Below are 17,745 nucleotides of genomic sequence, written 5' to 3' on the forward strand. Positions count from 1 at the left end.
TGCTGGCGACAGCCCCACGGGTCTTCGCCAAGTTCATGGCAGCAGTAGTGACAGTTCTGCACTCTCAAGGTCACTCTGTGATCCCGTATTTGGACGATTTCCTGGTCAAGGCAACCTCTTAGGGAACACTGCCCGTATGTTGCGCTGGAGACTCTCCAGAGTTTTGGGTGGATCATCAACTTTTCAATGTCAGATCCGACCCTGACCCAATCGCGACCATATCTAGGCATGGAGTTTCATACTCTCTCAGCGATAGTGAAGCTTACGCTAAATCAACAGCGTTCACTACAGACAAGGCTGCAATCTCTCCTTTAAGGACCAGTCGCACACATTGAGACGCCTCATGCACTTCCCATGTAAGATGATAGCAATGGAGGCAGTCCCTTTCGCGCAGTTTCTTCTGCGTCCACTACAATGGGACATTCTCCGCCAATGGGAGGGGGAGTCGACGTCCCTCGACAGAGACGTCTCCCTTTCTCAGGCGGCCAAAGAATCTCTCCGGTGGTGACTTCTTCCCACCTCATGATCAAAAGGAAGGTCCTTCCTACTCCCATCCTGGGTGGTAGTTACGACAGACGTGAGTCTATCAGGGTGGGGAGCAGTTTTTCTCCACCACAGGGCTCAAGGTACTTGGACTCAGAAATAATCCAACCTTCAGATCAATGTTCTGGAAAACAGAGCAGTGTATCTTGCTCTACTAGCCTTCCAGCAGTGGCTGGAAAGCAAGCAAATCCGAATTCAGTCGGACAACTCCACAGCGGTGGCATACATTTACCACCAAGGAAGAACACGCAGCCGGCAAGCCTTCCAGGAAATCCGGCAGATTCTGACGTGGGTGGAAGGCACGGCATTCACCATATCCTCAGTTCACATCCCAAGGGAAGACTGGGAAGCAGACTTCCTCAGTCGCCAGGGTATGGACGCAGGGGTATGGTCTCCTCAAGATCTGTCGCCGCTGACAGATGCCGGACGTCGACCTAATGGCGTCACGGCACAACAACATCGTCCCGGCTTCATGGCACGGTCTCACAATCTTCGATCTCTGGCGGCGAACGCCTTAGTTCAGCATTGGTCGCAGTTCTAGCTACCTTATGGGTCACGCCGCTGGCATTGTTGCCCAGAGTGCTGCGCAAGTTCAGGGCCGACTGCCGCCGCGCCATCCTCGTCGCTCCATTGGCCGAGGATGACGTGGTACTCGAATCGGTGGTACCTCACGGTGGGCCAACCGGAGGCACTACCAGACCGATCAGACTTGCTGTCTCAAGGGCCATTTTTCCATTTGAATTCTGCGACCCTCAACCTGACGGTGTGGCATTGAGTCCTGGAGCCTTGCGTCTTCAGGATTATCTCAGGACGTGGTTGCCACCATGGGACAGACTAGGATACCAACGTCCGCCAAGATTGACCACAGGATGTGGAAGATATTCTTATCTGGGTACTCGGCTCAAGGGATTTCTCCCTAGCCGGTTCCATCGTCTATGTTTCCTTCCTTCCTGCAATCTAGGTTGGAAAATGGGTTGTCGCTCAGCTCCCTCTCGGGACAAGTCTCAGCGCTATCTGTAGTTTTTCAGAAACGCCTAGCACGACTTCCGCAGGTACGCACGTTCCTGCAGGGAGTTTGTCTTCTCAGCACTCCGTACAAGCGGCCGTTAGAGCCCTGGGATCTGAACAAGGTTCTAATTGCTCTTCAGAAGCCGCCTTTCGAGCCTAGGAAAGATGTTTCCCTTTCCCACCCTTCACGGGAAGTGGCCTCTCTAGTACGGTCACGGCTCTTAGGAGAAGTTTTCGAGCTAGTAACGCTCTCATACAAATCTTACTTCCTGGTCCTTTACCAGGACAAGGTAGTTCTGCGCCCGATTCCGGGATTTCTCCCTAAGGTGGTATCCCACTCTCATCTCAATCAAGATATCACCTCACCTTCTTTGTGTCCTCATCCAGTCCACCAACTTCAGAAAGATTTGCAGCTGTTGGATCTGGTGAGAGCACTCAGGTTGTACACGGATGCACTCTTTGTCCTTGTCGCTGGTCGGCGTAAAGAGTCGCAAGCTTCCAGATCCACCCTGGCTCGGAGGATCGAGGAACCAATTCTTGAAACCTACAGTTCTACTGGGCTTCCGGTTCCTTCAGGGCTGAAGGCCCATTCTACCAGAGCCGTGGGTGCGTCCTGGGCATTACGGCACCAGGCTACGGCTCAGCAGGTGTGTCAGGCACCCACCTGGTCGAGTCTACTTACTTTTACCAGGCATTATCAGATGCATACCTACGCTTCGGCAGACGCCAGCCTAGGTAGATAAGTCATTCAGGCGGCGGTTGGCCACCTGTAGGAGAAGGCCGTTTGACGGCCCTATCATGAGGTATTCTTTTACCCACCCAGGGATTGCTTTTGGACATCCCAATTGTCTGGGTCTCCCAATGGAGCGACAAAGAAGGGAATTTTGTTTACTTACCGTAAATTCCTTTTCTTCTAGCTCCAATTGGGAGACCCAGCACCCGCCCTGTTTTCTCGGGGTTTTTTCGGTTTTTCGGGTACACATGTTGTTCATGTGGAATGGTTTCAGTTCTCCGATGTTCCTCGGATTGAATTGGTCCTTAAACCTGTTATTGGCTTTCCTCCTTCTTGCTTTGGCACTAAAACTGATGAGCCAGTGATCCCACTGGGGGTGTATAGCCAGAAGGGGAGGGGCCTTACACTTTTGAGTGTAATACTTTGTGTGGCCTCCGGAGGCAATAGCTATACACCCAATTGTCTGGGTCTCCCAATTGGAGCTAGAAGAAAAGGAATTTACGGTAAGTAAACAAAATTCCCTTCTTTGTCCTCATCCAGTTCATCGGTTTGAAAAGGATTTACATTTGTTGGATCTCGTGAGAGCACTCAGAATCTACATTTCCCGCACGGCGCCCCTGCGCCGCTCGGATGCACTCTTTGTCCTTGTCGCTGGTAAGCGCAAAGGATCGCAGGCTTCCAAATCCACCCTGGCTCGATGGATCAAGGAACCAATTCTTGAAGCCTACCGTTCTGCTGGGCTGCCGGTTCCATCAGGGCTGAAGGCCCATTCTACCAGAGCCGTGGGTGCGTCCTGGGCATTACGACACCAGGCTACGGCTCAACAGGTGTGCCAGGCAGCTACCTGGTCGAGTCTGCACACTTTCACCAAGCATTATCAGGTGCATACCTACGCTTCGGCGGACGCCAGCCTAGGTAGAAGAGTCCTGCAGGCGGCGGTTGCCTCCTCGTAGGAGAGGGCTGTTTTGCAGCTCAAACTTGAGGTATTACTTTACCCACCCAGGGACTGCTTTTGGACGTCCCAATCGTCTGGGTCTCCCAATGGAGCGCCGAAGAAGAAGGGAATTTTGTTACTTACCGTAAATTCCTTTTCTTCTAGCTCCAATTGGGAGACCCAGCACCCGCCCTGTTTCCTTCGGGATTTTTGGTTTTTTCGGGTACACATGTTGTTCATGTTGAACGGTTTCAGTTCTCCGATGTTACTTCGGATTGAATTTGTTTAAACCAGTTATTGGCTTTCCTCCTTCTTGCTTTAGCACTAAAACTGAGCAGCCCGTGATCCCACGGGGGGTGTATAGCCAGAAGGGGAGGGGCCTTACACTTTTTAGTGTAGTGCTTTGTGTGGCCTCCGGAGGCAGTAGCTATACACCCAATCGTCTGGGTCTCCCAATTGGAGCTAGAAGAAAAGTAATTTACGGTAAGTAACAAAATTCCCTTCATTGCCCCTGACAGGTTCCCTTTAAGTGTTCAATCAAAAGGGGTAAGAGGCGTGATGTTGCTCCCCAATAGTGACCTCTGATAGATGACTATCACATAACATATGGAGTGCTTCCCACTCACGTGGTACTTTATTAATGCACATTGTAAATGATGGCATGGATGCTGCTGAGATTTCAATCGTTGACCTGATGGATCTCCCGCCTAGACCCAGCTGCCTAAAACATGTAGCAGAAAGGTTTTGATACAGCAGATTTTGATGGAAACTTTTGTTTCACCTTTTTCCTATTTCAATGTTTGCTTCCGTCCACCCCCTAAGTTTGGAGGAGGAATCGGCGTTTTCCCTTTGCACAGCAGCTCTACGAGAACGTAACGTGGAACTACAGCGGGATGTGAGAAGAATGACGGCGCTGTTTGAGAAGCTGAACACTTACATTGCCCTCCTTGCCTTACCCAGTGAGTAACCCATACTAGAAGATCTGCAATTTTCTGCCATTCTCACAATTGTTGTTTACACAGTTGACTGACAGATTTACTATGATTTAACCAACAATTTCCTTTCAAGGCTAAAATATCATTTATTTAGAAGCCGCAGTCACAGGTTGGTGCAGTTTGCAGGACCTTGGTTCAGTGGTCACATTGGTAATCCAGTGCAAACAATACCTCTCCCTATCTGCGGCTCTGGGGCACCACTTTTGATTAGTGGGTCCCATCCCGTGACGTTATGTTGCAGCGTACGCATGACATTGCTGTGGCCTACTGATAAGGAGAGGTGACTGGGATGCCTTGAGTAGCAGTATGTTCGCAGGGCTCTGGTCCAGTGATCATTAGCTGCTTATGTTCAGTTGCCACTGGACTAGGGACCTGTGAATCTTTTTGGTGAACTTTAGCATTTGGAATTGTGGACAATGCTGAGCTCCTTGCTCTACACACAATTTATCCCAAACAAGGGAAAGCATTGCACAGTCTACTCGGCTGTCTCCAGAATTCAAGCTACCTCTGCGTACCCTATAGGGTTTAACTACTTTAAACCCCCACATGGTCCTCACTTTACTCCTCACTGACATTCTAAAATGTCAGTGCAGAGTAAGAGGCTTGTACAAGATCATGCAGCTGCTGAAGCAGAGAGCCAAATGTCAGACACAGCCAGACTTCCCATAGTGGAGGGAAATACATACCTTTTAGTTGTGAGATCGAATGTATACTTTCTGAAATATAGGCAAGTAAAGTTTGTGAAATGCACTGTTACTTGAGAGGTGCCACAGAATATCGAATAGGTGGGTTGGGTTTTACTAGTTATTACCGCCCCTGTCTGCCGGTCTGTCCTTCCTCCTCCTGTCTGTCATTACAGAGGGAGGAAGGACAGGCAGCGGACAAGGGTGGGAATAACTAGTAAAACTCTCATCAAATAACAGTGCATTTCACAAACTTTCCTTGCCTATATTTCAGAATGTATACATCTGATCTCACAACTACAGTATGTATAGAATCAGCATGATAGCCCCAGTATAGCACTGGCTTTAGTTTTGACAATCCTGTTGGTTGGTCCAATTTTTAAATTTCTATTTTCATGATCACTGTATACTCTGCACTGATCAAGTGCTGAATCTGTAGAAGGCACTGATGGCATTTGCTCCTCCAGACACAGTGAACATGTGGTTGCTGGCTGTAGGAGGGCCCAGGAGCTGCTGAGCCCTTTGAGTCCCAGACAGCTCTGCTATGCAACAAAGAGGCTGAATTTCCCCTGTAACTGAGGCATATATAGATCAGCTTGGGTTACAGGGTAAATACGGTTCAAAGGTTTCCTTATTAAACCCCTGCCTGTCTATAAAAACCTGCCTATAACCTGCCATGACATTTGTCTGGCTTTCATATAGGATGAGACGTCATCACAGGAGTCTAAGTTATACAGAGACAGGCAAGGGAAATAAGAGGTAGAGCCTTGGTAGATAATTTATAGAAATGTATTTATTATTATTATTATTATTATTTCTATTTCTTTATCGTTCCTTTGGGAGACCCAGACCATGGGTGTTTAGCTTCTGCCTCCGGAGGACACACAAAGTACTACACTTAAAAGTGTAGCTCCTCCCTCTGAGCTTATACACCCCCTGGTGAGCAGACCCAGCCAGTTTATCGCTTTGTGTTCAGGAGGCATACATCCACACATGCATTCTCATATGATTTTTTCCTTTTGGAATGAGATTGAAGAAGTGCGGGTCCACGTCTGGACCCCCGGCATGTCCCTTCTCACCCCACTGTGTCGGCGGTGTTGTAAGGTTGATTTCCAAGGCTGGAGCCTTACATGCCATGCTCCTTCACCATCCCTTCTGGGCTCTGGCTTGAAGTGGGAGCCAGCACGGTTTCCCTGCCTGGCAGGAGACCGGTCTCCATCCGCAGCCCTTCAGGACCCTGCTGGACCGGAGCACTCATCCCCAGGGACCTGGCCCTGCGTCTCAGCAGCTAAGTACCTGAGACGTTTATATTTTGGGGGTCCCTGTACTTTATTGTTTTGGGAGAGTGTGCTTACTGTATTTATTGGCATTTCCGGCGGGTTCTCTAGCTGTCGCCCGAGAACCGCGCCGATGGTGCCTGCGCGTCGGCCTCGCCGCTCAAATTTAGGCCCCGGCTTTGCCGGAGGCCTAATTTCTGTTCTCTGCCCCCGCATGTCATTCATGCAGAGGGACAGGCTCTGCTCCTCCCGGCGGCCGTTCTGCACAGGGGAGGGACACTCCCCACTGCTGTGCGTGTCTCCTCCCCTGTAGGTCTCTATGGCCCTCCAGATCCCGCTCTCACAGCCAAGTCCCGCCCCCTCTCTTCGCTCCGGCGGCCATTTTCTCAAACAGAGTTCACTCGGCGCTGGTCTGCACTTTGCATCCCTGCTGAAGTGCTGTTCTTGGGGGTCCGGGCTTCGGGATCTGGAGGGCACACAACACCACTCCAGCGGTCTGGTAAGCCACAACCGGTCTCTGGTTGTGGACCTCTGTATATACTCTCTGGGGTTCATTCTCTTGCAGAGCCCCCACTCCAACAGCATGTCTCTCACGAGGAGCAAGGCTCCAAAGCTTTATTCTGTATGCGCTGCATGTAAGCTCCTGCTGCCTGAACCGAGCACCTATCCACATTGTGATGTCTGCTCTAACTTGGCGGTGCCACAGCCTGGAGTCTCACCCCCAGTGGTCTCTCAAGCTGCTCCTGCTCCTGTGGCTGAACCCCCGGCTTGGGTAGAATCCTTTTCTAGGTCTATCTCCCAGTCTTTTGCTGAGTCCATAGAACGTCTGTCCAGGACGTTGATGAATATGCATCAGCCCCCTTCACAGGGTGCCCCTACTGCTATGGGTCCCTTAGGTTCGGAGCTCACAGAGGATTCATCATCAGGGCCCAGACCCCGTCCTCCTAAGAAGAGACGCAGGGTTCCCCCTCCCTCCTCCTCCCGTGGCTCTGATTCAAGAGCTGACTCGCAGGATGAGGAGGATGCCTTTACAGGGGGCTCGGAGGCTAACTCCATGTACCCCATTGATCTGTCCGAGGGTGACTCAGATCTTAGTGACTTGATTGCTTCCATTAATTCTGTACTGGATCTCAATCCGCCAGTATCAGAGGAGCAACCTTCTCTGGCAGAAAAGCACCAGTTTACCTCGCCTAGGAGAGCAAAGAGTGTGTTCTTTAACCACTCCAGTTTTCAGGCCGCTGTGACCAAGCCCAGGGCCTGTCCTGACAAACGCTTCCCAAATCGTGGTTCTGATGACCGTTTTCCCTTCCCACCTGAGGTGGTCAAGGAGTGGGCTCAGTCCCCAAAGGTAGACCCTCCGGTGTCTAGGCTCTCAGCCCGGACCGTTGTGTCGGTGGCTGATGGCACCTCCCTTAAGGATTCCACTGACCATCAGATTGACCTTCTGGCCAAATCCGTGTATGAAGCGGCGGGGGCCGCGTTTTCCCCGACTTTTGCAGCAGTGTGGGCTCTCAAAGCCATCTCTGCTTCTCTAGAGGAGATGCATTCCCTCACCAGGGACTCTATGCCCGAAATGGTTGCCTTAACTTCTCAAGCTTCAGCTTTTTCATCTTATGCAATGTCTGCCATGCTGGAGGCTTCTCACTGCACTGCGGTGGCTTCGGCTAGTTCCCTCGTTATCCGCAGGGTCTTGTGGCTTCGAGAGTGGAAGGCAGATGCTTCTTCTAAGAAGTACCTTGCTGGGCTCCCTTTTGCTGGGTCCCGGCTGTTCGGAGAACAGCTGGATGAAATTATTAAGGAAGCTACTAGCGGGAAGAGTACTTCCATGCCACAAACCAAAACCAGGAAACCTGCCCAGGGTAGGAATCAGTCGAGGTTTCGCTCCTTTCGGTCCTCCAACTGGTCGTCCTCTAAGCCCTCGGCCTCGTCCGCTAACTCAGCCAAGGACCAGAAATCCGACTGGCGCCCAAAAGCGTGTCCACAGAAGACCGCAGGAGGTGCTGCCACTAAGGCAGCCTCCTCATGACTCTCTGCCCGCTCCGGCGACGTCCTTAGTCGGTGGCAGGCTCTCCCACTTTGGCGACGCTTGGTTTCAACACGTCTCCGATCAGTGGGTGCGGGATATCATCTCCCACGGCTACAGGATAGAATTCTCTTCCAGCCCGCCAAACAGATTTTTCTCTCAACTCCCCCTTGCTCCAGGCCGCCGCCTTCTCGCAGGCCGTGGCAGCCTTGCAGGCCAACGGAGTGATTGTACCGGTTCCCGCCCGGGAACGGTTCAGAGGTTTCTACTCAAATCTCTTCCTAGTTCCCAAAAAGGACGGTACCTTCCGGCCCATCCTGGATCTCAAGCTTCTCAACAAGCATGTTCAGGTGCGGCACTTTCGCATGGAGTCTCTGCGATCAGTCATTGCCTCAATGACCCAAGGGGATTTCCTGGCATCCATCGACATCAGAGATGCCTATCTGCATGTGCCAATTGCAGTTTCACACCAGCGTTGGCTACGTTTTGCAATAGGAGAAGATCATTTCCAATTCGTGGCTCTCCCCTTCGGGTTAGCCACGGCCCCTCAGGTATTCACCAAGGTCATGGCAGCAGTGATTGCGGTTCTGCACCTCCAGGGGTTGGCAGTGATTCCTTACCTGGACGACCTTCTAGTTAAGGCTTCATCCAGCGCAGACTATCAGCGGAGTGTCTCGCTCACTCTCGCCACTCTAGCCCAATTCGGGTGGCTGGTCAATCTGCCCAAATCCACTCTGACTGCGACCCAGAGTCTCACGTACCTAGGGATGCAGTTCGAGACTTTGTCGGCACTTGTGAAGTTGCCCTTAGTCAAACAGCAGTCCCTCCAGCTAGCAGTGCGCTCTCTGCTGAGGCCCCGCCGTTATACCCTCAGGCGTCTGATGCAGGTGCTGGGTCAAATGGTGGCGTCCATGGAGGCTGTTCCCTTTGCCCAGTTCCATCTGCGCCCCCTGCAGCTGGACATTCTCCGCTGTTGGGCCAAGCGGCCTTCCTCCTTACACAGGTTAGTGGCTCTGTCGCCACAGACCAGGAGCTCTCTTCAGTGGTGGCTTCGGCCCCTCTCCCTGTCCCAGGGGCGCTCCTTCCTGGCCTCGTCCTGAGTGATTCTCACCACGGATGCCAGTCTATCCGGCTGGGGAGCGGTATGTCTCCACCACAGAGCGCAGGGCACTTGGACTCCGTACGAGTCAGCCCTTTCAATCAATGTGCTGGAAACCAGAGCCGTGCTTCTAGCTCTCCTAGCTTTTCACCACCTGTTGGCGGGCAGGCACATTCGAGTCCAGTCAGACAACGCGACAGCGGTTGCCTACATCAATCACCAAGGCGGGACACGCAGCCGCCTGGCAATGTTGGAGGTACAACGCATTCTTCAATGGGCGGAAGACTCCAGGTCCACCATATCCGCAGTCCACATCCCAGGCGTGGAAAACTGGGAGGCAGATTATCTCAGCCGTCAAACCGTGGACAGTGGCGAGTGGTCCCTGCACCCGGCAGTGTTTCAGTCAATCTGCCGCAAATGGGGCACTCCGGTCGTGGACCTAATGGCATCCCGTCACAACAACAAAGTTCCTGTTTACGTGGCTCGCTCACACGATCCTCAGGCATTCGCCACGGACGCTCTGGTTCAAGACTGGTCCCAGTTTCGTCTGTCTTACGTGTTTCCCCCTCTAGCTCTCTTGCCCAGAGTCCTGCGCAAGATCAGAATGGAGGGCCGTCGAGTCATCCTCATTGCACCGGACTGGCCCAGGCGAGCTTGGTATCCAAACCTGCTCCATCTGTCCGTAGAGATGCCGTGGCATCTCCCGGACTGTCCAGACCTACTCTCGCAAGGTCCATTTTTCCGCCCGAATTCTGCGGTCCTCAAATTGACGGCGTGGCTCTTGAGTCCTGGATTTTGACGGCTTCTGGTATTCCTCCTGAAGTCATCTCCACTATGACTCGGGCCCGTATGTCTTTCTCCGCTAAGATCTATCACAGGACTTGGAAAATTTTCCTGTCCTGGTGTCGCTCTACCGACCATCCTCCTTGGCCATTCTCCTTGCCGACCCTTCTGTCTTTTCTACAGTCCGGTCTGCAGCTAGGACTGTCCCTCAACTCTCTCAAGGGACAAGTCTCAGCTTTATCAGTGCTGTTCCAGCGGCATCTCGCTCGGCTGGCTCAGGTCCGCACCTTCATGCAAGGCGCGTCTCACATCATTCCGCCTTACCGGCGGCCCTTGGATCCCTGGGACCTTAACTTGGTTCTCACGGTTTTGCAGAAACCCCCCTTTGAGCTTCTTAGGGACGTTTCTTTGTATCGTCTTTTACAGAAAGTGACCTTTCTGGTGGCCATAACTTCCCTCAGGAGAGGCTCTGATTTGGCTGCGCTCTCTTCGGAGTCACCTTTTTTAGTTTTCCATCAAGACAAGGTGGTTCTCCGTCCGACTCCGGACTTTCTTCCTAAGGTGGTCTCTCCTTTCCACCTTAACCAGGACATTACACTACCTTCCTTTTGTCCAGCTCCTGTTCATCGCTTTGAAAAAGCGCTGCATACTCTGGATCTGGTGCGTGCTCTCCGGATCTATGTGTCTCGCACCCCTGCACTTAGGCGGTGCACTTCTCTTTTTGTGCTAACCACAGGTCGGCGCAAGGGCCTTTCTGCTTCTAAGCCAACCTTAGCCCGTTGGATTAGATCGACCATTTCGGACGCCTACCAGAGTACTCAGGTGCCTCCCCCGCCGGGGATCAAGGCACATTCGACCAGAGCTGTCGGTGCCTCTTGGGCTTTCAGGCACCAGGCTACGGCTCAACAAGTCTGTCAGGCTGCCACTTGGACTAGCCTGCACACCTTTTCGAAGCACTACCAAGTGCATGCTCATGCTTTGGCAGATGCGAGCTTGGGCAGACGCATCCTTCAGGCAGCTGTCGCCCATTTGTGAAGTTAGGTTCTGCCTACTTCTTAGTTTTTCTGTTTATTTCCCACCCAGGGACTGCTTTGGAACGTCCCATGGTCTGGGTCTCCCAAAGGAACGATAAAGAAAAAGAGAATTTTGTTTACTTCCCGTAAATTCTTTTTCTTATAGTTCCGTATTGGGAGACCCAGCACCCTCCCTGTTGCCTGTTGGCAATTTCTTGTTCCGCGTGTTATCACCGGCTGTTGTCGTGGACAGAGTCTCCGGTTGTTCCGGCTCTTGCTCTGTTCTACTTGTAGGTGGCTATTCTCCTTCAGCTTTTGCACTAAACTGGCTAGGACTGGCTACCAGGGGGTGTATAAGCTCAGAGGGAGGAGCTACACTTTTAAGTGTAGTACTTTGTGTGTCCTCCGGAGGCAGAAGCTAAACACCCATGGTCTGGGTCTCCCAATACGGAACTATAAGAAAAAGAATTTACGGTAAGTAAACAAAATTCTTTTTTTCTTTCTCGTTCCTAATTGGGAGACCCAGACAATTGGGTGTATAGCTACTGCCTCCGGAGGCCACACAAAGTACTACACTTAAAAGTGTAAGGCCCCTCCCCTTCTGGCTATACTCCCCCCCGTGGGATCACGGGCTCCTCAGTTTTATGCTTTGTGCGAAGGAGGCCAGACATCCACGCATAGCTCCACTGTTTAGTCAGCAGCAGCTGCTGACTATGTCGGATGGAAGAAAAGAGGGCCCATACGAGGGCCCCCAGCATGCTCCCTTCTCACCCCACTTTCTGTCGGCGGTGTTTGTTAAGGTTGAGGTACCCATTGCGGGTACGGAGGCTGGAGCCCACATGCTGATTCCTTCCCCATCCCCATTAGGGCTCTGGGTGAAGTGGGACTTTACCGGTCTCCGGGCACTGAGGCCGTGCTCCATCCACAGCCCCTGGAGGATCTGCTGGATACGGAGCGGAGTTTCCTCAGGGACAGGACCCTGCTCCATCAAGGTACTCCGTGTCCCCGTGCTTATCGCACGCACACTGCAGCATTGCTGGGTGTGTTAGTGCGCCGGGGTAAACAGCGCTGCTGCGCTTGTGCCGTTACTCACTACAGCTCTGCTGAGTGAGGTGACTTAGTACGATCGGCCGATCCGGCCGCGGGGGTCAGTTTTTACTGCGTCGCGGCTGGGATTTGTGGTGCGCCGGGGACTTCCGCGCTGGCCGTGCATATATGACGGCCGCGCTAGATTACTACAGTCCCCGGCTTTTGCGGCCTAGTTCGTTTCGTTCCCGCCCCCAGACCTGCCAGTCAGGAGGAGGGCGGGACGCTGTACAGACCAGCAGCGCTAAGAGCTGGAGTCTGTTTTACATACTCCAGCCCTCACACTAGGCACAGTGGGACGCAGTTTCCCGCACTTTTGTTTGTGACGCCCACGGTCCGCCCCTCTTCACAGGACGCCGGCAGCCATTCCTGCCTGCACGCTGAGCTGCAGAGGGGAGACGGGGAGACTCAGACAAGGGATTCTACGACCTCACACCCGCTTTTCAGCGGGCGGTAAGCAGCCCTCAAGGGCTCTCCCCCACTTGTGCCATAGTGTACTTTGTATTTTGTGCTGGCAATACTTTGCACTGTACAGTCGCTGGTGATTTTCTGCTATATACCCTCCTTAGATTTCTCAAGGAGACAACAGCATGTCGTCCGCAAAAAGCAAAAGTGCCAAGGCACGGACTTTATATGCTGCTTGTACCGCATGTGGGGCTACTCTACCGGCAGGTTCCACTGACCCCCATTGTGTGCAGTGCTCGGCCCCTGTGGCAATTGCTCAGCCGGGGCCGCTGCTAGAGGTGACCCAGGGAGAACCACCTGTGAATGCTGTCCAGGTGACAGGGACGGAGTTTGCAGCTTTTGCTGACAGATTGTCTATGACTATGTCTAAAATTCTTGAAACATTGCAGTCTAGACCAGTAACTCAGACCATGGGCACTGTTGATTCATTGCCACCTTGTCCCCCTCAGCTGGACCACTTCCTAGCTCCGGGGGTGTCACATGCACCCCAGGGTGACGGCTCTGACTCGGACGACAGTCCCAGACAACCTAAGCGGGCTCGCTATGAGCGACCCTCAACTTCATCACACTGGTCAGGGTCCCAGCGGGACGACTCTCTGTGTGATGAGGCGGATGTAACTGATCAGGAGTCTGATGCTGGGGCCGCTCTCAATCTAGATACCCCGGATGGTGACGCCATAGTGAATGATCTTATAGCGTCCATCAATAAGATGTTAGATATTTCTCCACCAGCTCCTCTTGCGGAGGAGGCAGCTTCACAGCAGGAGAAATTCCATTTCAGGTATCCCAAGCGTAAATTAAGCACTTTTCTGGACCACTCTGACTTTAGAGACGCAATCCAGAAACACCACGCTTATCCAGATAAGCGTTTTTCCAAACGGCTTAAAGATACACGCTATCCTTTTCCCCCTGACGTGGTCAAGGGCCTGGACACAGTGTCCCAAGGTGGACCCTCCAATCTCCAGGCTTGCAGCCAGATCTCTAGTTGCAGTGGAAGATGGGGCGGCACTTAAAGATGCCACTGACAGGCAGATGGAGCTCTGGTTAAAATCCATCTATGAAGCGATTGGAGCGTCGTTGGCGCCAGCATTCGCAGCCGTATGGGCACTCCAAGCTATTTCAGCTGGCCTTACACAGGTCGACACGGTCACACGTACATCTGCTCCGCAGGTGGCACCCTTGACCTCTCAAATGTCTGCATTCGCGTCTTACGCGATTAATGCTGTCCTAGACTCTACGAGCCGTACGGCGGTGGCGTCAGCCAACTCTGTGGTTTTACGCAGAGCCCTGTGGTTGAGAGAATGGAAGGCAGATTCTTCTTCCAAGAAGTGCTTAACCAGTTTGCCTTTTTCTCGTGACCGATTGTTTGGTGAGCGTTTGGATGAAATCATTAAACACTCCAAGGGTAAGGATTCATCCTTACCTCAGCCCAGACAAAACAAACCCCAACAGAGGAGGGGACAGTCTGGTTTTCGGTCCTTTCGAGGCTCAGGCAGGTCCCAATTCTACTCGTCCAAAAGGACTCAAAAGGATCAGAGGGGCTCAGATTCTTGGCGGACTCAATCACGCCCAAAAAAGCCAGCCGGAAGAACCGTTACCAAGACGGCTTCCTCATGACTCTCAGCCTCCTCTCTCCGCATCCTTGGTCGGTGGCAGGCTCTCCCGCTTTGGCGACATTTGGCTGTCACAGGTCAAAGACCGTTGGGTGAGAGACATTCTGTCTCACGGGTACAGGATAGAGTTCAGCTCTCGTCCTCCAACTCGCTTCTTCAGAACTTCCCCACCGCCCGACCGAGCCGATGCTCTGCTACAAGCGGTGTCCGCTCTAAAGGCGGAAGGAGTGGTGACTTCTGTTCCTCTTCAGGAACAAGGTCACGGTTTTTACTCCAATTTGTTTGTGGTGCCAAAGAAAGACGGGTCGTTCCGTCCCGTCCTGGATCTAAAGCTGCTCATCAAACACGTAAAAACCAGGAGGTTCCGGATGGAATCTCTCCGCTCCGTTATCGCCTCAATGTCTCAAGGAGATTTCCTAGCATCAATAGACATCAAGGATGCTTATCTCCACGTGCCAATTGCGCCAGAGCATCAGCGTTTTCTACGCTTCGTTATAGGAAGCGAACACCTGCAGTTCGTAGCTCTACCTTTCGGGCTGGCGACAGCCCCTCGGGTCTTCACCAAGGTCATGGCAGCAGTAGTAGCAGTCCTGCACTCGCAAGGTCACTCCGTGATCCCGTATTTGGACGATCTACTTATCAAGGCACCCTCTCAAGAGGCATGCCAACACAGCCTGAACGTGGCACTGAAGACTCTCCAGAGTTTCGGGTGGATTATCAACTTTTCAAAGTCAAATCTAACCCCGACCCAATCACTAACATATCTTGGCATGGAGTTTCATACTCTCTCAGCGATAGTGAAACTTCCACTGGACAAACAGTGCTCGCTACAGATAGGGGTGCAATCTCTCCTTCAGGGCCAGTCGCACCCCTTGAGGCGCCTCATGCACTTCCTAGGGAAGATGGTAGCAGCAATGGAAGCAGTTCCTTTTGCGCAGTTTCATCTGCGTCCACTACAATGGGACATTCTCCGCCAATGGGACGGGAAGTCGACGTCCCTCGACAGGGAGGTCTCCCTCTCTCAGGCAGCCAAGGAATCTCTCCGGTGGTGGCTTCTTCCCACCTCATTGTCAAAAGGAAAGTCGTTCCTACCCCCATCCTGGGCGGTGGTCACGACAGATGCGAGCCTATCAGGGTGGGGAGCAGTGTTTCTCCACCACAGGGCTCAAGGTACGTGGACTCGGAAAGAGTCCACCCTTCAGATCAATGTTCTGGAGATCAGAGCAGTCTATCTTGCCCTACAAGCCTTCCAACAGTGGCTGGAAGGCAAGCAGATCCGAATTCAGTCGGACAACTCCACAGCGGTGGCATACATCAACCACCAAGGGGGAACACGCAGTCGGAAAGCCTTCCAGGAAGTCCGGCGGATTCTGACGTGGGTGGAAGACACGGCATCCACCATATCCGCAGTTCACATCCCAGGCGTAGAAAACTGGGAAGCAGACTTTCTCAGTCGCCAGGGCATGGACGCAGGGGAATGGTCTCTTCACCCGGACGTGTTTCAGGAGATCTGTCGCCGCTGGGGGATGCCGGACGTCGACCTGATGGCGTCACGGCACAACAACAAGGTCCCGGTTTTCATGGCACGGTCTCACGATCACCGAGCTCTGGCGGCAGACGCCTTAGTTCAAGATTGGTCGCAGTTCCGGCTACCGTATGTGTTCCCACCTCTGGCATTGTTGCCCAGAGTGCTCCGCAAAATCAGGTCCGACTGCCGCCGCGCCATTCTCGTCGCTCCAGACTGGCCAAGGAGGTTGTGGTACCCGGATCTGTGGCACCTCACGGTAGGCCATCCGTGGGCACTACCAGACCGTCCAGACTTGCTGTCTCAAGGGCCATTTTTCCATCTGAATTCTGCGGCCCTGAACCTGACTGTGTGGCCATTGAGTCCTGGATCCTAGCGGCCTCAGGTTTATCTCATGAAGTGGTTGCCACCATGAGACAGGCTAGGAAGCCATCCTCCGCCAAGATCTACCACAGGACGTGGAGGATATTCCTATCTTGGTGCTCTGCTCAGGGAGTTTCTCCCTGGCCTTTTGCATTGCCTACTTTTCTTTCCTTCCTGCAGTCTGGGTTGGAAAAAGGTTTGTCGCTTGGCTCCCTTAAGGGTCAAGTCTCCGCGCTATCCGTATTTTTTCAGAAACGCCTGGCGCGACTTCCTCAGGTACGCACGTTCCTGCAAGGGGTTTGTCATATCGTCCCCCCTTACAAGCGGCCGTTGGAGCCCTGGGACCTGAACAAGGTTCTAATTGCTCTCCAAAAGCCGCCTTTCGAGCCTATGAAGGAGGTTTCCCTTTCTCGTCTTTCACAGAAAGTGGCCTTTCTAGTGGCGGTCACGTCTCTTCGGAGAGTGTCCGAGCTGGCGGCGTTATCATGCAGATCTCCATTCCTGGTGTTTCACCAGGACAAGGTAGTTCTGCGTCCAATTCCAGAATTTCTTCCCAAGGTGGTATCTTCCTTTCATCTCAATCAAGATATCACTTTACCGTCTTTGTGTCCGCATCCAGTTCACCAATTTGAAAAAGGTTTGCATTTATTGGATCTGGTGAGAGCACTCAGGATCTACATTTCCCGCACGGCGCCTCTGCGCCGCTCGGATGCACTCTTTGTCCTTGTCGCTGGTCAGCGTAAAGGGTCGCAAGCTTCCAAATCCACCCTTGCGCGTTGGATCAAGGAACCAATTCTTCACACCTACCGTTCTGCTGGGCTTCCGATTCCATCAGGACTGAAGGCCCATTCTACCAGAGCCGTGGGTGCGTCCTGGGCATTACGGCACCAGGCTACGGCTCAGCAGGTGTGCCAGGCGGCTACCTGGTCGAGTCTGCACACTTTTACCAAGCATTATCAGGTGCATACCTACGCTTCGGCGGATGCCGGCCTAGGTAGACAAGTCCTTCAGGCGGCGGTGGCTCACCTGTAGGAAAGGGCTGTTTGACGGCCCTATCACGAGGTATTCTTTTACCCACCCAGGGACTGCTTTTGGACGTCCCAATTGTCTGGGTCTCCCAATTAGGAGCGACAAAGAAGAAGGGAATTTTGTTTACTTACCGTAAATTCCTTTTCTTCTAGCTCCAATTGGGAGACCCAGCACCCGCCCTGTTTTCTTAGGAAGTTTGTTTTTTTTCGGGTGCACATGTTGTTCATGTTGAACAGTTCAGTTCTCCGAGGTTGTTTCTCGGGTTGAATTTGTATTTAAAACAGTTATTGGCTTTCCTCCTTCTTGCTTTTGCACTAAAACTGAGGAGCCCGTGATCCCACGGGGGGGTGTATAGCCAGAAGGGGAGGGGCCTTACACTTTTAAGTGTAGTACTTTGTGTGGCCTCCGGAGGCAGTAGCTATACACCCAATTGTCTGGGTCTCCCAATTGGAGCTAGAAGAAAAGGAATTTACGGTAAGTAAACAAAATTCCCTTCTTTTTTCACTATTTTGTCACTATTTTTTTTTCATTACTATTTTTTTCCACTTTTTTTTTTTTTTTTCCCCACTATTT

The 17,745-nt window shown here is 52.5% G+C and overlaps 1 protein-coding gene across 2 annotated transcripts in view; it reads left to right on the forward strand.

Moving 5' to 3' along the window:
* PPP1R21 (protein phosphatase 1 regulatory subunit 21) overlaps positions 1-17,745 on the forward strand; it is a 187,801-nt gene that overhangs the window by 104,303 nt on the left and 65,753 nt on the right. For both annotated transcript variants that reach the window (XM_075339212.1, XM_075339213.1), the window contains exon 12: positions 4,041-4,177. In XM_075339212.1, coding sequence (XP_075195327.1) covers positions 4,041-4,177 — 137 coding nt within the window. The remainder of the gene's footprint in view (positions 1-4,040; positions 4,178-17,745) is intronic.

This window comes from Anomaloglossus baeobatrachus, chromosome 3, assembly GCF_048569485.1.
Source record: "Anomaloglossus baeobatrachus isolate aAnoBae1 chromosome 3, aAnoBae1.hap1, whole genome shotgun sequence".
In the NCBI taxonomy this organism is placed as follows: domain Eukaryota; kingdom Metazoa; phylum Chordata; class Amphibia; order Anura; family Aromobatidae; genus Anomaloglossus; species Anomaloglossus baeobatrachus.